Raw genomic sequence first — 22,894 nt, 5'->3', positions numbered from 1 at the left:
ATTTGGAAATTTATTTTCTTTCAAACAAAAAAATGGAATCGGCTATATAATATAGCTAAATGGACAGTGGTTTGCAAATATACGTAGTTCATTCAGTTGCACACTGCCCCTGTCCCTTTTTCAATTGTTGATCAAAGGGTTACAAGCAAGCCAGTCCCCATCAGAGAAACACTGGATTTTGGCGAAACCAAGCAAAATGATTCAACAGCACCAGTATAGTATGCAGACATGCGTGAAACATTTCCACATACCGCCCCCATTCCGTGATCGCTTGCGGTCTGGTAACCGATCCCTCGATTGTAACTCTGCGCTCTATCATACACTAAATATCTTGTGCCTACGTAGGAGGCGGGCGCTTGTCTACATTGTTATCTGACGTCATAGGGCGGACATCTTGTTTGAGAATATGTAGGGTATCGCTTAACACATTCCATCCGGAGGACTCATCGCCGTGATTTCTGTTAATTCTCTACAGTTCTCCCTTTGTAAAAGCCCATGCTTACCTGAGACTTGGATCTTTACTCTTTTTCTTTGTAGACGCGGAATTTTGCCGCCATGTTCCGCTGTATTCCATTGTTTCGAGCCTGTAACAGGCATGTGGATGTTGTGGACCGCCGGCACGGGAATTTGTCAGCGGTACCTGACGACGTGTACCGCTATTCACGGACCCTTGAAGAGTTGTTACTGGATGCAAACCAGATTAGAGACCTACCTAAGGTGAGAATCTTAGATCGGGTCTACTTGACAATGCTTGATCTGCTGATTATATATATTTGAAAATTAATATCTTTCACCGTGTAGAAAGTCCTTATCAAAACTTAGTCCTAGTATTAACTTGGACCCTACTAGTTTACTACTGCTGGGCCTAGGCCTATGCCTACAAATTGTAGTCCTAAATCCTCCAATTTCAATATGATTTTACGCACACCCTAGGGGGTTAGGGTTAACATTCGGACGTGGTCGGGCGATAGTCTGAGAGTCCAAGTACCTTCCATAGGCAATACATTTGCTTCCATGAATTTGTTTCACTCAAAATGGCTTGTACCCCTTGTCAAAATCCTACTTGCCCTAATACTGCACAATCTGGGCTCTGTTTACCATTGTTAGGTGGCAGGCCTGGCTGAAATACTCTGGCATCAATAGATGTTGCCTGTCAGATGGAGTAGCCATCAGACAGTCATTCGTGCAGGTGTAAAATGTCCAGTAAATAAAGTTATGAATTTCTGAAGAATTTTGAAAACGGAAAATCTTGAAAATCCCCTAGGAACTTGTCGTGCAAATTCTAATTGAACCCAGCAGCATGTGGTTAATAAGAACAATTTTAGGTACCTAAGTCTTTGTTTTTCTTTGTGTTCCATCACTGAGAATAAGAGGCAGGTCTACATGCACATGTACCTTGTCCCAAGGACCTTGTTATAACAATGTAGCCTTGTACTGTAATGTTTTTCCATTGCAACTATATTTGATAAGAAAGTGCCATTTAACTTTTAAGCTTTGTTAGATTTGTTGGCATCTTAAAGTTCAGAATTGAAAAGGCTGTGATTATACGTTTTTCCATACCTCTCCAACCCAGTCATGCTATTTAGTGTCAACAAGTGTCAACACACACAAGTAGCGTCAACAAGTGTCAACGCACACAAGTAGTCTCAACAAAGCACCACCAACTTGAAAATACCCTCTAAAGATTTATAAGTGGTTTTATCATATTTTAGAGACTCTAAGACCTGCTACTGTGTAGGAGAAATGACGAATTTGCTGCCAGATTCTCGCAGAAAAACAAAAATTGTTCACGATATATGGAGGCTGCCATTTTTCTTTACTCTGCTGTCCATGTGAAAACAAGATTGCGGCCGGTCGGGCTGCACTAGCAGGCCCGACTTTGTAATTCAAATTTCAACACTGAAATACCATTTGAGATAGATATGACAGATTGACAGGAGCCTAATTAATATTGTAAATTGAAAAGAATTGCTGAAATGTACTTTAATAATTTGTTGACGCTTTGTTGATGCTCGTTGACTCTTATTGATGCTAAATAGCATGACCCGCCCAACCTGAAGTTTATACATGTGTATGTAAAATCCCAACCCCGCCTTTCTGTGACATGTCATGCGTGACATGTCATGTTAACAAACAGCTACCGGTACCGCATTGCTTGTGGTACATGTACCAGTGCTGCTGGTAAATGGTGACTGATTTTTGAGGGAGCAGGAATCATTTACAGACATTTTCACCAGGTTATGCAAGAAACGAAACAAGTGATTTTTTATTGGAATAGGTTTAGGCCTAGTATTAGGAACAGTGTTGTGCAGTGACTTCTTTTCTAAAAATTAAAGGACAAAAATCCGAAAACTGTATGTTGTAGTGATTTTATGCTGTCGTTTAGATGGGTGACTGCTCCATAACATACTTTGACATACAGCATATATAGAGAGGTTACTGGAAACCAGATTAAATGTAGTCACCCACTTTCTCAAGTTTGCCAAGAGATTGCCTGTGCCAGAGTACAGACAACTTCGCACTGTAGGATCAAACACAGAAAAGCATTCACAGCAATAAAAACTGCATCTAATACGGGTATCTCAAAATGGTGTGGTGTTTACTTGGAAGTTGGAACACAGCACTCACATGCCTTTTTTTTCTGCCTTTCTATCAGTTTCGTGAGCTAAGTCTTTTGAGTCGTTGGTTGTGACTTGCAATGACTGCCTTTGCTCAGCCAATATTTTCTCTGGCCCAGCATAGGGATGTTGTGGTGAGATTAGATTTGGTTAATGTTACTGTGCTGTCTGATTGTACATATATTTTGCAAGAGCTTTTTTTAGCCTGTTGATTGGCATGTACAGTGTACATGTACAATGTATGTACTCTCAGGATTGCAAGAGGCACATACGGTACAAGTACACGCAGGCATCTCTTAAACAATTGAAGCAACAGTAAAATCTTTAAAATCATTTTTTCCCTTAAAAAGTAGACTATTGAATGATAGAGCTAAATGGTGTTTTACCACAAGTGTTACATTCCATGGGACACTTTGTATACATTCTGCTAGTGCCTACCACACATTACCAAAGCCAACAAGATTCTTTGTGATTTACACTCAACCTTGAGGCTTATGGTCATTGTGCCATGCTGCTTTTACCAAAGCATTTCTCAATGAATCCAAATTCATTTCTGAATTTCCAAGTTTCCTGCATGAAAGGACCAACTTGCCCAAGTTTATGAGCCATTTTGTGGTATTTCAAAAAGGCAAGGCAAATTCATTCAACAACAAAGCCCTCCAGCTGGACCATATTCAAAGTTTGTGTCAGTGTATCGGCCACTCTGAGAGGACCAACTTTGCATGCATTGCTCTCCTCAAATGACTTCCTAAGTGCTTTATTTTGGGCTCATGCTATTAGAGAGCCAAACTGGCTCATACATGTAATTTCTTTTTAAATTTAATTGTAATTTCTTTTAAAACAATACCCAAACTTTATGAACAGATTTCAAAAATAAATTTTTGATTTCCGTGTCATGTGTCAAAATGTTTGAAAATGCTGGTTGTCAGCAAGCATGTGATTAGTTGCTTCTTTGGTCCCTGAGTGGTGAATTATGTTTTGAATTTAGGATTGTAAATCTGATTATCAAGTTGATCAAAATAAAATTATTGAAAAAGTAGTTGAGAAAAATGGTAAAAATGTTTATGTGGTCTCATTACTATTCTCAAAATGTCAGCTGAATTTGTTTTTGTGCCACTGGAATAGGTTTTAATGGTTTTCCGGGGGGGACACATTGAATTCCAACTTAACCAAATGTATTCATTTCATGTTCACACAGTCATTTTTTTGGCATCATTTTAATTTGTTGGGAACAATAAGAAATTAAAATGGTGATGGCAAATATAATTTTTGTTAAACTTTCAGCAATTTTTCCGGCTACAAAATCTGCGTAAGCTGGGACTAAGTGACAATGAACTGGAGAGGCTACCTGCAGAAATAGGAAACTTTATGAATCTGACAGAGCTTGATATCAGCCGCAATGGTAAGTATTCTCACGCGTGTACTCTTTAGATCAGGAGGATACAAAGTAACAGGCAATATTTTGAAAAGTCAAGATTTTTGAGCTGGAGTAAATGATGTTCTACTCTTACAAGCACCAGTAGCACCTACATGTACATGTACCATAACAGCATGGCTTTTGAGTTTAGAAATGTCTTCTTGCCTTCGTTGAGAACTTACAGGTTCCCCAGTATGTGTACCTGTGAAGTTCAGCGTGAATGTGTGATGACTAACTTCTGTTCATAAGTGTATACATGTACATTAGTGTGTACGCCTACATGTACATGTACATGTATAGTGTGCAAACACAAACTTTCCTACATATGTGCAAATTTAGAGTAAAATACACAAGACGTGAAGTGTTTAATTAATGTCAGTAGACATGGTAGAGTTTCCATGCATCCTTCTTTTCCATCCATGCTTTTTTTTTTCAAAGAACTTCTTAGGGCATTTTTTTGGCACAGAACTTCACTCATCAGGAGTTGCTGTTGAATCACACGTATTTATATTGTAGAAAGGTTGAACCATGGATTTTCATGTACATGTACATGTGGATATGTGTATGTCTATTGTATATTAGACCAGGTTGCTTCCCGCAACAGAAATTACATGTAGTTTTCAGAACTTTTTTGTGTTGTCCCTGATTTTCCTACGTGTGCCGACTGGTTTTTCTTTTTCTTTCAACAGTCTAGTTGTCTGAGTTCCACCTTTGGATCTATGTACGTGTTTGTATTGTGGAAAAGCAAATAAATCAAATAAAAAATACCATATATCCATGTATGCCACCTGCAGACATGTCTACCGGTATGCACTGGTACATGTACGTACATTTGTGCACAGTTCTGATGTGATTTGTCAGATATTTTTAAATTTCTTTTCAATGAAGAAAACATCAAGATTATAGTTGGTTACAGTTCATAATAAAATCCAAAGTGGTTATACATGTACATGGACAGGTAGGTCATCAGGAAAATTTTCCTTGAAATTCCAGAACTCCTCATCATTACATGTACGTGTATGCACATGCACATGTACATTGTACTGGTGAGGTACATGTACATTGTACTGGTGAGGTACATGTACATGTGTGTACCAGTACGGCAGGCCCATCATTTCAAGGCAGCTTCTCGGTTACCCCTTGATGCTACGTGTAGATTTACAGTACATGTAGATTATGCAGAAGCTACATGTACATATATATGTATGTATGTGTACATGTCAGTGGGAAGACCGGTCTGTCCCAACTGCTCAGTGTATTTGTGGCATACGTGTACATGTACATGTATTTGTACTGATGTACATGTACACGTACCGGTACCACCATAGTGTACTGTACGGCTGGGCCTACAGAGTGCTACATGTACCTCCTCATTGCCCAATGCAAAGAAACATTGGCGCTGTCCTGATCCAGACATCCTGAATTCTTGTTTGCACTTGTAGAACATAATGAAATAAAATGGAATAAATTCTGAATAATGTGGTTGAAATACAGTGCACCAGTACCATGAGTACTGGCAGTACAACATACATGTGTGGACATGTAGGCCTACATGTACGGTACCTACATGTAGTGGTAGTTTGTACAAATACATGTATGCATTTTGTATGACTCAGACAAAAAGTAGTAACATTTGTCTGCTGGGATGTGTGTGTAACATACCGGTTCATGCACATTATTTTCTCAGAGCAAAACAAATGCACATTTACATTGTAATGGTTTGATGATGCGTCCTATTAAAAAAAGAAGCAGATACTGGGTAATATACATGTACATGTCCATGTACCAGTATATGCAAATAATATGGTAGCCACTCTAAAGCTGCACTAAATCACTAAATTTTTTTATAGCTTAAGTGTACAAAAATGGATGTGCCTAGCAGGCTACACTTTGCACAGTGAGATAACACAAGTAATCTGCTGTGTGATTTGAACATGGGGCTGTGGCAAAGGCAGAGGACTGGGTATTATGAGGGTGTGTGACATCTTTCTCTATCCATTTTTTGCTTGACATTTAAAGGCTTGAGTCTGCAAAGGAACTGCCAAACTGACATCTCCAAGGACTGTCTCTCATCACAGAATGTTAATTTACCAGTACATCATGCTCAGTTGATAACACATGTACCTGTACATGTAGGTGGGTTGTCCTCTGTTTGGATGTGGGTCTGTCCACACTAAAAGACACATTTTCATGACATTCATTGCAAATTTCCAACTGTAAAATTTGGCCATTATTTTTGGCTTACGTACATGTACATGTATGGCTTCACTATTCCTGATTGTTGCCACAGAAAGGTAAAGATACACATACATGTATATTGTAAATTGAGCAGTATTTGAGAAATTACAGAAGTTTATTATCGAAGATATAACGTTTGTCACATGGACATATTTTCCTAAAATCAGTCTTAGTTTTGTCGTCTGATTGAAAAAAACCCACAAACATAATGTAAACTATTATTGTAAAATCTTTTCTCCAGAAGATATGTATTTTTGTTGAGGTTATCTGCTCAAGAAATGGCAAAATCAGCCAGTTTCATGATAGTCACTCTGGACAGACACCATGACGTACGTTTCTCCTTAATTAGCTCTCCTTAAATTCCTGTTAAATAACTTTAAAAAAAAGCTATAGATTTTGACACATTTCTCAAATGTTATAGTCCCCATGTTTAAACAGATGAATTGCTTTTCTCCATGAGAGCTGTATTTTACATGTAGATCTATAACCTGAAAGACCTGAGTTTAAAACAGTTATGTGCATGTCCACTGCAACCCCTAAAATAAGCTGGACATTTTCATCAAAATCCTGATTATTTTAACAACAAACAACCAAATCCTGTTTAACTGTGTAAACTATATCTCTACAGTTATACAAATAAAATCGTTAAAGTTGATTTCTTGTCTCTCAACACTGTGAACCCTAACACTCCTCAGTTCTCCAACAGGTGAAGGATTGAGGAGGGTTAGGGTTAAAGAAAGAGATGATTTTTGTTACATGTATGTGTAAATGTGTCTTTTAGTGTGGACAGACCCTTGTGCATCCAACCCACACCTTACTTCACTAATAATGCCATTGAAAGTGAGAAAGACTAGATTTGGTGGCAGTGACGACTCCCCTCATGATGATGACATAAAAAGACATTGAATTATACACAGGGTTTTAGCTACACTGTACATGTAGGATTAGGGACAGTGGGAGTGCAACTTGAAGAGCCAAGAATTCATATGCGAAACATACAAAACAAGCAAGCAGTGCAAAGTCTGTAGGGCCGGTGAGGGCCAACTTCAGAGCCATAGAAGCTTCTTTATATCGTCTCCGTTAGTCTCTTAGATATTTTTGATATTTTCCAAATAAAAGAGAGCTGAAATGGTTTGATTTTTTTATACAAAGAATAACACAAATTGTTAACAAAATACACATACTGGTACCCAAAAGGTTCAAAATACAGTTGCACTAAGAATTAGCCTGATTTGGTTTGCTCTTTCTGAGACTGAAAGGCAATTTCAAGTGAAGGCCAGTTTGGTATCATGACCTTGAAAGACCCTCCCATTCCGCCCCCCCAAAATTGCTTTTATTAATCAAGTAGCATCGAAGGAACATGTAAGCAGACAGTACAAGCATGGCTTGGCTAAGCATCACAAGTAGATATCTTTTTTTTTGGCACAGCAGAAATAAAATAGGTGATCGTGACAAAGAGTCAATTAAAAAATTACGAGTTTCTTCTTGGCCCTGACCTACATGTAGGCCAAGTGTAGAAAAAAACACCTTTTCGATTTACTGACTGGAAAAAGCAGTTGCTTTGCCAATAGTTGTTCAGGACTACCGGTACAGTTGCTGAGCTGTGAAATGCATGCTGGATGGTATGTACATGTATACATGTACATGTATGTTCAAAACTACATGTAAAGTATGTACAGTACTGATCGTTCAATGACTGCATATTGTCAAAGTTCTGTCATCGGAGAAGTCACTGGCTCCCGGTGCGTGCTCCCATATCCTTTGCACCAGCTTTGCCAGTAGGAACCAGCATTATCACCGCGATGTGAGAGATGAACACGGACTGGTTCCCTTTTTGGTTAAGCACGTGCGGATATAATTCTTCATGAAACCATAGAGGAAGGACACAGGAGTTTGAACTTCCCAGGCTGATTTGAAACTTCAAGTACAAGCAGTGCTTGAAAATTCTGCCCGTGTTTTTTTTCACAACTGGCTGTGCTATCACGACCTTCACAGCTCGCTAGCTACATGTAATACCAGTACACTGATTATACGTGTACATCTCATGTACATGCACATGTACTATTCTAGTTAAAACAATCATTACAATTAAGTTAATTGATGATAATGTTGGCATGATAATTCCCAAAGTATTTATATATATCATTTTATAAGATGTCTATAATTTTCATGAAGAATAAAATTCAGACGAAATACATGTACTTCTTAAATGAGCGGCACAGGACTTCGGACGTGTCTGTGTCAATAAATGTTTCTTGCGTTGAGAACTACTCTAATAGATGAAATATGGTCAGACGTCCGCCTCTTGTATTAGAAAAACTACAAAATTGCTTTCAACATCTAAGCTTTTAATTTGGACTGAAGGGATCATCAAAGTGACAACACTTTTCTAGTTCAGAATCAATTCAACCAGTTTGACAATTTTTTTCTCATATAAAAGTAATCGGGCAAAATATCCATTTTCAGCCAAAGCCCTTTTAGCAAGCTGATTTTCTAATTAGTTGCTTTGGCGTACTGCATACAAAGCCTTGGAAGTTGGAAAGCAATACATGTACTGCTTACTTTTACTGATTAACAGGCAATTATATGTCATTACATTCTTCAGAATACGGAGATGAAAGAGCTTTGAATAGTAACCTCATACTTTGTGATATAACATTTTAGTAAGTAATAGGCATACAATATTTCACATACATGTCAAAGCTATTGTGTTACTGAGCTGGTAAGTATATATGCAATCTCATCATAGCAAAAATAACAAAAAATCATTCCGTAGGCTTGTGTGATATTCTTTTTTCATTGTAAACCAAATTATCAGGAAAAAATATTGTTATACCGGTATTTAATATTGTTGTGATGACCTCTTTCTGTCATGTCAGCCACTAGGTCTGCACAAATATCATGGTCAAATCACCGTCCATCTGCAAGTGGAGCCTATCCCCAGAGTGCTGTAGGCCTACAGTACATGTAAATCTTATATTTCTTGTTTGGTGAACTCATCTCGGATTGCATTTCCAATACCCATTTGGCCGAGTTGAAAAGGAAATTGCACTTTCTAAAATTGTAGCATTTTAACCTGGAAACGGTGAAGCGTATTGTGAACTTTGTTGATGAGAGAATGCAGTCATCTTCCAGCACTGGTTGCTGTCTGAAGTGTAGTGAGTGGATCCATTTCACAGGCAAATCTCGGGGTTGATGCAGGGTTGAAAACGGCGACGATTCACACTTGAGAAGTTCAACTCCGCGCCTACCCTGCATCAACTCTGAGATTGACTTCAACTGCAGTTGAACTCAACACTGCTCCAGACTAGGGTTAAGATTTTTCAACCCGGGCTAAAAATTGTTCATGCTCATCTCTGGGTGGCCAAAGTACCACGTAACAGGTTGCAAAGAAAGAGCAGTGAATAATGACAATAAAGAACTGTCACAGGGCAAATTGAAAGGAGACGTCTACCTGTTGCAAAGGGTCTGTCCAACAATGCAGAGTTTTCTTTTACCTGCCATCCATTATTGCCTAATTTGACAACCAAATTACTAAAATAAAAACCAAACACTGAACAACCAAAAAAACCAAGAGACCAAAAACCAAACAACCAAAAAAAACCAAAAAACCCAAAACAAAAACCAAACAACTAAACCAAAAAAACAAACGATCAAAAATACCAAACAACCAAAAACCCAACAGACCAAAACACCAAACAACCAAAAAAAACCAAAAAAACAAAACAAAAACAAAAAAACCTGAACCCCAAAACTAAAAACCCAAACTCAAAACCAAAACATACTTGTACTGTATCAGAGTAAATCTGGACAGTCGCTGTCATAATTTTTCATTCATGTCATGTGAAATGTGCACACATTTCATGTACCGTACATGTACATGTATGTACAGTACATACATTATGTGTAAATGCACATTGTACATGTACATGTATGTGTACATACATGAGGTGTCTAACTCACGGCTCAACAAATTTCCCTGGGCCAGCATTTCGAAGTTAGTCTGAAGTATAGGTGTATGTTTTACTGTAAACAAATCATTGTGGTTAGAGCAGATACCGATAGGTACGTGTACATGTTCTGGTCGCACCTGCATGTACTGTACACGTATCCTTGCCATCTAATTGTACGTGTACGTGTAGGTCAGTATAAGTGAATTTCAGTAATTCTCTGTGCACATTAGATCCTTAAGAATTCATGTTGCCACTGACTAAGTCTCACCATGGAGGATGGTCTCACACATTTACATATACCGGTACATGTACATGTACATGTACCTGTGTACATGTACAATTATTATTATTTATTTCTGGTAATGACACCAAGGATTTCTCAGAAGTGCCCCAGGCACTGTTGCTTACAAGCCTGAAGAAACCTGTAGAGAGGAAACAATGAGAAGGAGTTACAGTTTTAGAGGTTGGAGGAAAACCCGCAGGAATATTCTGGGTAAAACCCATGGAATCAGGACTGAAAACCCAATCCACATGTGCACCGAGCTGGGAATCAAACCAGAACCACAGAGGTGGAAGGCGAGGAAAAACCACCTGACTACATGTACATTTTAAATAGGCCATGTAGATTTCCTTTACATGTACCAGTCATATGTGCAGCACTGTGTAAAGGACTTGTACCATATTAGCTAAAGAGCCAGTTATTTTACCAGATGTAGCCACGCTCATATTATGTAAATTTGAATTTATGATGATGTGTCCGATAAAGTCATTTTCTTCTGCAGTTTTCTTCAATGTTTTTTGGGGTGAAATTTTGATTTGTGTTTTGGGACGTACATTTTAAGTTTGAGAAACTGCTGTGCTAATCAATATTATCAATGTTGACAAAGGTGTTATTCTAATGACAAATATGACACCCTACAAACTATGTACATACATATACAGTACATGTAATGGTACAGTAAAAGGACACTGAGAGTGAGCTGTCACTGAAACTAGTACAAGATAAACATTTTCGCAGACAGTTCGCAAAGTACATGTAGTGAGTACACCAAATCTGATGCTGCTAGCCATTATGGCCTTCGGTCAAACAGTCCCTTACACCCCCCCTACGGTATTAGTCAAGTTGCTTGCGGTCAGAGCTGGAGGAGCAGCTCAGGTTGGACACAACTGAGATCTACTGTACACAAAACATGATTGCAGAGGTACCCGTGCATGTACGGTACATGAACCTGTATTCTTGACAAAAGCACTATTGCACCGTTGATTCCTCAAGGCATAACCGCAAAGGCATATATTGTGATTGTACCGTATTAGGCATATTGGTACATGTATCAAATTTCTTGATATCCTGGCCTGATGCAGTGTCAGATATGAAAAACATACCAAAGTACAATTATACGTTTACTGTCCTGTTTCAAGCAAATTCAAGGGGAGACCTGGAGTAGAGCAAATGCCAAGTAAATGACATAATAGTTGTGTGCACCTGTTGATTGTCACTTCCATGTCAGTTCCACCTCAATGGACTAGGCAGCATCAAAAGCCCCAAAAGCTAGAGGTTATTGTATTTTTAAAGAGAGCTGCTTCACGTTTGAATGTGCAGGGGATTGTGTGCATTTTCAGCCCAAAATTGCTGTACTGAATGACTGCCGTGCCCGCTGTCACAGTCTCGTGGATTCCATTGGGTTCTTTATCTGCCCTGACTAGAAATTTACATGTACATGTACATTGTACATTTACATGTATGGTACATACATGTACATGTACATGTACCCTCCAAGTAGCAAAGGAGAGATTTTTTTTGGTGGGGATTAATTGTTTCAGCTTGGTGATGGGGCTTGCGTAGAGACAGTACATTCCATCAGGAGTGGGTGGTGCAAGCGCATCACGGCCTGTACCGATCCGTGAACCTAGGCAAGCTTGTGGTCTGTCCCCGCCAAAGGAATGTCATTTCATGGAAAAGCATACCATCTCTTGCTTCTCCATGGAGTGGACTGTGACGTTCTATACATGTATAAATGTACTGGATGTGTACATGTACATGTGTTGGTACATGTACCACTGTTACCAGTGTTGATTCATTTGCGCAGATCTCTACAACAGTATGAATCTTTTGTTGCATTGTCCAATTCTTCCAGCATTGTGCTTTTTTTTCCATGACCAGGCAGTGACCATGAAGCGTTGCAAGGAAGTGTTGTCATTTATTGATGGGCGTGAGCTGACCTTGTTGTCAGTCTGCCTATGTTGCTTTCACTGAGGGGTTTCTCTCACCTTAAAGAGCCTGTGTTGGCAGAATGTTTGGGTATCAGTACATTGTACCCTATGCACCTACCGGTGCCGGTACATTGTACATGTATAGTACGTGCAACTATTCATAATTTTGATAAAGCCCTGAGGGTAACCTTGGGATAGGAGTGAAGCCCTTGATTGTGTTGGAAGTTCATGTGAGAGAATATTGGTACAGCATTCTGAAAGCTGCTGTTATGTGTCCAAAGGTTCACTGAAGATTTCTGTGAATTACATGCATAAACGTGCACCAGTACATGTTGTAAATATACATGTACATGTACCGTAGGATACATGTGTATGTGTTATCTGTTAGTGTATTCAGGTAATTTTATGAGTAACAGTCTAACATGTTGGAAGGGATTCTCAAAATGTTTATCTGTGATCGTTAGCAGTGCATGCACACAGCAAATGTACATGTACGTGGCTACATGTACAGTACACATACATTTATCTTCAGGCAAACTTGAATTCTCAATTCGGATAGGTCAATCCAAGGGTAACAAACAGTGTGGCATATAACTGTATTGTACGGTCTGTGTCAAACCCCGCGTAATGCACTGTTCTGACTCAAAGCAATACGCTATTTTTATTCTAAAAGGAAAACGCACAACTGCAAAATTTACTGGAAATTCAAAGGTGACGTGTTGCACACATAGTCCCTTATAACATCTTTAGTGCAAAGTTAAGTTTGTTTGAAGGGGAACTTGTTAAACTTGTGCTCATCTGTGTCCTGTTCGACCTCGTGGAAATGGTATACAGGACGCAGGCGCTCTACATTTTTCCGTGTTTCACTCGCACTTGTGTGATAATTAATAGCATCCGATATGTACAAAAGGGACCTTGCTGGCCCTTATTCCTTTGCAAGACTGTAATACCGGTACGTGTACTTTGTAAACATGAAATCAATCCTAAAGATATTTCTCTCAATTAAAACAAGTGTCAATGTTCATTACACAGTGTACAATAGGTGTTGGGATAATTTGTGAGCCAACGGTACAAGTACATGTACATTTACATGTACATGTACATGCAATGTTTAGAAAGCAGTGTTCGATTTAGGGAGGACAGTAAATATACCACTGGTACAGGCTTTGTGGAGTAACATTACATGGATCTCTCAGCTTGCCAGTACAAATTAATGCAAGCTGGCAAAACCTATTAGATATGGATGGCTGGGATTGGTCAGGCCATGGCAGACTTTGTCATCACTGGATGCGCTACATGTAAATGCCTGGACAATCTTGCACTGCATAATTATGTACCCATGCACATGTGTATGTAGAGGCAGAAGATTTCAATTCATCCCCTCCTTATTCACAGCCTACATGTACAGAACTCAAAATCTGCCATAATAGGCCCTCTGTATTCTGCACAACTGGGTTACTTGCTTTTGGTACGTGTAATTTTTTGTTGTGAGCCCTTCAGCAATAAACAGTGTTTTCTGAAAAGAAAATGCCGTGGTAGGCAAATTTGTAAATTGTCTTATTCAATTATTTAGTTTTCTGTCCAGAAAATGACATTAAAAAAAGTTTGAATAAACTGTGAATAAATTTGTGAATTTCTACGTTGGATTGGGTAACAGGAAACTCATTTTTTGGGTTACCTCATGAGGATGTGATTTCCTTTGAAGATTTGAGCAATACTTCAAATGATAATACCAGGTTACCTGTACATGTACTTGTGTCAGGTTCTCAGTGATTTAAGGATTTATTTCTTGTTTATTTATAATTTTTTATATACATGTATTTTTCATTCATATTTTAAATTCTTATGGTAAATGTACTGCAAGTACCGTATCTTTCCCTTGAGGGAAGTACCGGGCATATGTACATACATTTGTAAAACGTTACAGAAGTTTGAATAAAAGCATCATGTAACAATATAGTAATCTGTTTGAATGTTTCATTTTGTGTTCCATTTGAATATTCTGTGTTCATTGCTGACTCATAAAGTACTTCCCCTTATACCTGTTCATGTACGTGTCATTGCTCAAAGCAATAACAATTACTGTTACACTAATGAACTAAACCACACCATGTCCATTACAGGCATATTTATTTTGATACAGTGCATGGAGCTAGCCACTGGTTGCAGCAAGCAATTACTGGAAAGTACATGTACATGTATTGTTTTGACAGTGTCTTTCTTTGATGTATTCCAACCGGTACTATTGCACAAAATTACCTACGGAAACCAGTCATTTTTGCATTGTACATACCGATACTTATGGTCAATCACAGTGAGCATACACAATAAAACTCTATGAGTAGTTTGGAAAGATCTTCTCTCTGGTTTTATGTACATGTACATGTATGAACAGGTGCAGGTACATGTACCTTACCGTTGTTGTGATTTAATCCATAATCAAATGGACTGCATAAATGTACTGATATAGATAATTCCTCTGCTGTACATGTAGAAATTCTCAGAGTCCGTGCCACCCAAGATTAAATCCTAAGTTGTTAACAAGTGCATTTATTTCTAGTGGAGTTTTGTTATCGTCTGTTCTCACCAAATTATTGCAAGTGTTTTGACTGTCAGTATTTTCGTCCTGGGTTGATGCTCCTCCCCTGGTGCTAATGCTGTCTTTCCTGTTATGTCTCCCAATGAAAGGAAAGATTTTTTTGGGATGTCTTCTAAGTTCTTTGGAACATATTTTTGGATAGCACCAGGGTGCAGTGGTAATTTATTCCACCTCTCCTTGTTTTGAGAAATGGTGTGCCGGTATTTTCCTAAAATCTTCTAGCAATTAAAGGAACCATGCACGGAATGTTTAAAGACTCACTTTATGTGCATCTTTGTACTTCAATTTAACCCTAACCCCAAGGGTGTACATGTATGTACTGTAAAATCATATTGAAATCGGAGCATTTGGGAATTTTAGGGTTAATTGTATGAAAACTGAAATCCATTTGAAGTTACATGTACATGTACCGGTACATTTCAGTGTAGGAATGTGCACTTTTAAATCATGCAAGATTTTGTGGACAAATGAGGTCTCTATTGTTATGACGTATATCAAGCAAAACAGCTTACATTTCACAAGTTTTACTCTGCTGATTTTGAACCCAGAATTTGCTCTGTGGAAATGTGTTCTCTTTTAAGAAAAGATTACCCTTTCGCATATTGCTATTTACTTACGCAACAATTGCCAAGCAAATTTAAATGTACATACAGTTGATCTAAAAAAAAATTCCCAGCATGCTTCTGTGCACAAATCAATGCAACATTGCGGTTCGGTGCTTGGGATGATATTACATGTACATGTATTTTACTCAAGAATTTGACTAATTTTGATTAGCATTTACACAAGAAAGGCTCTAAAATACATACTAAAATAGCTGAGCAATCACTGAAACATAAAGGTGCAATTTTAAGGGGTGTGGAAAAATAATTGTGTTACCGTACAGGGTCCCTTTATTGCATACAGTCTAGTGTTGACATGCATTTAAAATATCAATGAGTAATAGAATCGTATTTTAATTTCTTCAATCCTAACCCAAAGGGTGTGTGAACAAATACATGTACAATGTTTATTAAAATAGGAGGAATGAAGATTACATGGGTTGATAATATTTTTGAAAACTTATTCAAAATTTCATTTTAGTTGGTTGAACACAGCGGGTATGCTTCAGACTGGTACATGTATGTTACATGTACATGTAATATCATACGCTTTACATGTGATAGTTTATGTGTAATTTATTATTACATTTATTTTGCACATCAAAAGTAACCAGTGGTGTAGTTTGGCAGTTTCCTTTGTCCTGTTTGGTTTGTGTACAGGCAGACCTTGAATTGCAGACAAGATTTTGTGGATACTTTGCACAAGTACATGTACATGTATTAGCCTTGACCTCCTGTACCAGTGTGCTGGATTTGTCATTAGTGAAATTGGTATGCGTGAAATGCAAAATGTTTTGACAGGGGCATGTACATGTACATTTGTACATGTACAGTACTGGTAGTACATAGTCCATGGGTACTTGTATACATGTACATACATGTACATATACCTGCACGTACTTGTAAATGTACATGTATGTATTGTACACATACATGTACACTGTACATGTACATGAGCATCGTACCGGTGCATACCATACATGTACATGTTCGCACTAAAACCTGTACCATGTACAAATGTACATGTACGACCATACATGTAGTAGGTATTTTAGGATTCAGTGCATTTATTCTGTACATTGGTGTGTTACATGTACATGTACCGGTACATCACAATGGCATTTCATCCTATTCACATTCCATATGCTTGGGTACTGTACTGTATTGTATACAGTACAGTGCAACTGAAACTTAAAGTCAGAAGTGGGTAAATTGTTCTCATTTTTTCCATCTGAGAAAATGAATATTCATTTCACAAATGGTGAAAAGTTTCCCCCTCAGTGGGAAATTTTTGACACCTTTTCACAAGTGGGAAAGATTTTCACACCTTTTTTCACAGGTGGGACAAAGTTTCACACCTGTTTTTCACAAGTGTGAAACTTTTTCAAAGTGGGATGTCAAGATGCCATAATTGCCTGCAAATGCGAATTCTTTCCCCCCTTTTCCGCAGTCATTTTGCCAGGGTTAACTTTCAATTGCACTGCACTTTTTATGCACCGTTAGTATCACTGACATAAGTATTTCCTTGTTGAGATACATGTACAGATAGGTGTCCAAACTACATTTTAAACATGCACTTTTGCACTAAGGCAGGGGTTTTGGATAAACAATAGAGAACATGTACATGTACATTGTATGTATTGCTGAAATGCTTCAGTTACACATGTACATGCACAAGCAACCATTTATATAAATAAGTGTTGTTGATAAATTTAAACTTGGTGAGTGGACTTTTGTTTAAATTACATTACCGATACCAATTACCAGTCACACATGCACGGTGCATGTACATGTAGATGTGGTTTGAGAATGCTTTCTTTGAAAGTGAATGTATATGTACATGTACTGGTACATGTTCAGTACTGGTACTCATGTTATAAAAAAAAACCTGAGACTGGAATGTACATGTACATGTACATTCTAAATCTTGAAAAAGAACCGGCTCCCTATTTCAAAAACCCAAGGTCTTTCGGGAACAAAGCATGCATGAGTCAATGTGCATTATGGCTGTGCTGATAGGACAGATTATCGCGCTTGTGTGTACCGTTAACTGTTCCCAAATAGCCTCGGACAGGGTATGCTGTTGGAATACCGAAATGGCTCTTTGGACCTGCTCTGGTTTTTTTGTGTGAAATTTTAATTCTTCCAGAGTCAAAGACATTTTCCCATGGATTACAATATTAGGCCTTCCCAATATTTGCACATGTTCATTGTACTGTGTGAATGAACGTGTACACATGTAATGCTGAATGTAATTTGATGTTGTATTTTGTAAGCAGCAGCTGCCCAGTAGGGAGTGTTTATGGAAGAAGACTGTAGGGCCCACGTACCGGTAATGCACATACTCTATGTGTACATGTATGTGTAAAGAGCTTCACGTGTACCCAGACAGTACCCTACAAATGTACTGGCAGTAATTGGAACTTGTCAATTAGCATTTCATACCAGGTACCAGTATATGGCTCTTAAAAACATCAATCAAATGTACACAAGCTGGCCACCACAGTATTCAGATTCAGTTCAATGAACTTTAACAATCTACCCGGCGGAGCACTTTTCCTATGTGAGTCTTGAAGGCTTCAGCAAGCCAAAAATTTTGGTACAAAGGACTTGTTTGTATAAAGCTGGCTTTTACATGTGTATATATACAACTTCACCTGAGGTCTGTTACGTTTTCATGTTTGTGTACATGTATATACGTGTACAGTAGTCATGCAAAGCATGCAGTTGCATCTTGTCATTAGTTGCATATATCTGTACTTAACTGACATATGCCAGTGTGGAAATAAGTCACCGTCAACTAGGAGGTGAAGACTAACTCTCAGCTTCTTACTGGTAACTGCAAGATTGACATCTTCCAGTCTGAAGTAGACCTGTTTTATCGTACATGTACATGTACATGCCCTGGGCATACATTGTACACATAGGCATAGTTAGCAAACTACCAAATGACCCTTGGTTAGATCTGTCAGGAGTTGCTGTCAGCAAATCATCAACTGTGTTGTGAAGATTCTCTCTTTGTTTTGGCAAAGAAGTCAAGCATATTGCATGCATATTGCATGCCCACCAAACAAGCTTACAAAATGTAACATGGTCACTTGTGTGTAAAAATCTAATCCATTACGTTTACCATTGAAAACCCTAAAGAATGAGTGCCTTGTCAGAGGAGAGTAAACCGTGTGCCATTTGTGCATTTTTTGTTTGGTGCAATAAAGGTGCTTAAAATCTGAAGAGAACATACATGTACATCGAACAACTAACCTGAAAGAAGTTACATGTACATGTATATCTCTAACAAATATGGTATTATGGGGTCTCATACCAGGGGTAACTACTGTACATGTACATGTAGGTGTATACTCAACAATTACTATGTCATGGTTTGAATATGCCCCTCATGGCACAATCACTATGAAATCAGCATCTGGGACAAGATTCTGACATAAGCAGCCAGTTATAATAAAATACATGTTCATGTACCGTTATATATACTGGTACATGACTGTTTTTTTTTGTCTTGGTACGTGTACTTTCACATATAAATCTTACCAATGAAGAGTATAGATGTACCGGTACTAATACCAAACCTGCCATTGGAGCTCAGCTGCCAATCCTGTGGTGCGCTTGTGTTACCATATGCGCCTTAACAAAAGCCATCCACATGTACACTACCTAAATGGGACACGTCATATTTACTGTGAACAGGCTTATCTGAAGTCCATTCATGTGGGTTCAGTCACTTTTAATGATGTACCCATGTACAGTGCCATAATTTTCGGAATATAAGCCGCCTGGTGTATAAGCCACAGCGCGCAAAAATTGGCTACTTAAGATTTAAAATTGGCATTATAAGCCGCAACAGCGTATTTAAGCCACACCGCAGCATTGACGATCCAACCATGAAGGTGCTGCGTGCTGAACCGCTAATACAGCATGAAAACATGACTGCGCCACCTGCACGTGGTACATGTACGTGTGGCCTGACTGCAGCTTTTTGACTGATTTTGTCCTTATAAGCCGCCGTATAAGCCGCCTGGCATATAAGCCGCAGAGTAGCCAATTTTTTTCAGCCTGAGAATCAAGGTACATGCATAAGCTCCGAAAATTACGGTACTCGCATTTGCATTGTGTCCAAATTGGGGCATGGTCAGCAAATATAAAATAAGAGACTTGTCTTCCAAATTGAAGATGGTGACAGGAGCCAAGCTGAAGAAGTGTAAGTGTTTGTACACACATTATATTGGTACATGGGAATAGTTGTTGTGATGGCATGCCATCCGGTCTGGCCGTGGTTATGTGTGTAAGTCTTCCACTATGCATGGATTCACTTTTTAAAAGTAAACAGAGGACGTGGGAGCTCAGTTGTTGTTGACCCCTTTGAACTGTCACAAGACCCTACAGGACAGTTGCAAGACCAACCAGGATCTCCAGTCTGTTTCCTTGCTCTGCTTCTCAAAACGAAACTACTTTATCGTCGTTCAACCTGTTACTTAATTTTTTAATTGGCTCGTCTTGTGTCTTACATATGGGAGGGAGAGTGAAGATTGTGGAATTGTCCACTAAATCTGTCAAATGGCACATCTTTGGAAATTACCTTCTGGTGTGATTTTTTTTCAAACTGACACTGAGCCAGGTCAGATGTAACAGGGAGACAAAAATATCACATTTTTGGATCCCTAATTTCTTGAATTGTCCAACTGCAAATGGACCACTCTTTACCTTAAAATTTCCTCTTGTACTGTAGGCACTGTAGTATTGGATTGTAAATGGTGAACAGGGTATAATTTATGAGAAGCTTTGCTTTCTAGGACAGTGTCTTTGCTCAACACACAGGAAAGTCAAACAGGCACTTGAAGGGGGGACAAGATGGTTTCCAGGAGTCAGTTTCCTTTCTTTAAGGTCTCATTTCTGCAACCATGTGTGTGCATAGCAGAAAGCGGTCAGAGAGGTGCCAGAGCTCACAGCAGTTGTTTGCTTTGATGACCTTATTTGGGGTCAATTTGTCATCATGCACCAAGAGATCGGTGGTACACTGCACTTGTAGTGTCTGTGCTGTAACTTGTGAGCTAGGCTAGATTCTGGAGAGCAGTCATCACTGGAAGAAGTGTACCTGTGTACATGTACATGTATGGCACAGTTGCGTGGTGATCAGTGAAATCTTGACAGGCTTGGAGACTTTTGCCTGTGCTCCCTCATAAGTCATGTCACTGATCTAGATGTAGGCCTTGCGTAGTGTTAGAATAATAGCCTAAGAGAACCTAAATTTCCATTGCTATTATACATGTATCTGTAACAGCCAGTTTAAAGTGCTGCTATCAGTGCTTATTTATAAATATAGATTACTGTGCCATCAGGTCACCTTCAGGCTCCTTTACATGTGTTTACACCTTCAGAAACAATCTTGATCTTTGTGTATACTGACAAGTACAAATATACTCAGTATGTGTACATGTACATGTAAGTTCAGAGGCCCAGCATGATATTTTTGTACAGATTTTTATCACTGCGGCAAAGCCTGACATTTCCCCACTGTGCACTTTCCATGCTATACTACTTCCATTGGGATGATGTAGAATCTGATTATTGGGTTTTTTACTGGCCAGCAGACTGGTGACCAACCATGACAAGCTCGGCGGTTGAGTGGTAAGACATCTGCATTTGTGAGCAGGGAGTTATTTTTTTACTCGTCGTAAGCACTGAGTATAAAGTGTTCATAGATATTTGCCAGTGAAAATCTAAAATATCCAATATAAAATGAACAGCTCTGTGATGCAAAAATTACTTCTGGAAAAGCTGTAATTGGGGTTGGAAACCCTACCTGTACTAAGCACATGTAGGGATTTCAACAATATGCAAAAGGCTGACGAGGGAGGCAATTTTGCGAGGCAACTGTACTGTATCATGTGTGATATTTTGCAATAACGTGTATAATTCTGTTTCACTTCGAGATTCAACTTCCAGCAAGAACTGTCGTACATTTACCCATTTGAGGTGAAACAAAAAAGGAAAAACACTGAACCAAGTGCATGAATATTGGTGTTCCACTTGTACATTTAGAGTGCACAATACAGGCACCGGTATGTGTTTTATTTGGACTTGATTATTTGGTGTGGGAATTGGAAGTGTTGGCTAAAAATCCTTATTCAGACACATACATGTACATGTACATACATGTACATCACCTACATTTTTAGTACCAGTACATGATGTACATGTACGTACATGTACCGTGCCTACCGTACCTACATGTACATAAATACTCAATACATTTGTCTCCTGTTTCTCCCACCCATCCCTCAGGAGAGTATCCCTTCACGTGATGTAATTATACATTCCTCAATTTGCACTTTCCACTGAGACAAGCCTGAAATCACATTAAATTTTCAGTGTAATTACATTGTACGTACAAGCTTTATACAGAGGGATTTAGTCCCTGACAGTGAGTCATATGCCATACTCCCAAATCTGACATTTGATTGTTTTTCTAAAGGAGTTTAAATGAGCGTGTACATGTACATGTACATGTAGTTTTAGCTGTGTAATTTTTAGTTGTAGCACTGTATTGGTAAGGTTTGTTTTTGGTTTTTACTGAGTTACCGGTACAAAGTTTGGCAAGTCATCATTACTGGTTGTCTGTGATATGTAAAAATATACGCTGTCTGGAAGTATTGGTGTAAATGATCTATGCACATGTATACTGTATACATGTATGCCTATTTCCTTTAGTCTCTCATATGCCTTGCATCATTGTATAAAGTACATGTAGCAGGACTTTTGTGTACCCATTTCTATGTTTTGTTGGTGACTTGCGTGGTGCAAGCAGCCGAACCACTTTGCGTGTTGAGTTGCTGGTGTGATCCCAGCAGCAGTCCCACCGACGGATATTTCCAATGAGCTGTGGTCGATGACATCATAGGCGGCCCCCATAGCTACCAGTCCCTACAGGAAATGCCCGCTCATAGTGCTTACGACGAGGACTATTATTAGTCAGGGTGGGATCTTGTTGCCTCACAAAAGAATCTGAGAAGTTAACCTGTTGGTAATAGTACTCAAGAGCATGCAGGAAGTACATGTACCGTAGCTAAGGAACAAAACACATACAGGGCGGCATTGAAATAATATTTTTGGGCCATGAAATACATGTAATTACATGTACAGTACATGTAATTACATGTACAGTACATGTAATTACATGTACAGTACATGTACCTTTATACGGTACAGCATATAGCCGAATTCATTGTGCTTTTTGCTCA

General features: G+C 38.7%; 1 protein-coding gene across 9 annotated transcripts in view; it reads left to right on the top strand.

The window, feature by feature from the left end:
* Positions 1–385: 385 nt before the first annotated feature.
* The window catches only part of LOC110989494 (protein scribble homolog), a 101,139-nt gene continuing 78,630 nt past the window's right edge, over positions 386–22,894 (top strand). For all 9 annotated transcript variants that reach the window (XM_022253916.2, XM_022253912.2, XM_022253915.2 and 6 more), the window contains exons 1-2: positions 386–717; positions 3,903–4,020. In XM_022253916.2, coding sequence (XP_022109608.2) covers positions 556–717; positions 3,903–4,020 — 280 coding nt within the window. In that variant the 5' untranslated portion in view covers positions 386–555. The remainder of the gene's footprint in view (positions 718–3,902; positions 4,021–22,894) is intronic.

The sequence above is a fragment of the Acanthaster planci genome, linkage group LG02 (assembly GCF_054643075.1).
Source record: "Acanthaster planci isolate LZ-2023a linkage group LG02, COTS_SCS, whole genome shotgun sequence".
Classification (NCBI taxonomy): Eukaryota; Metazoa; Echinodermata; class Asteroidea; order Valvatida; family Acanthasteridae; genus Acanthaster; species Acanthaster planci.
Note: the sequence above shows the minus strand (reverse complement) of the source record. Positions and strands in the feature narration are given on the sequence as shown.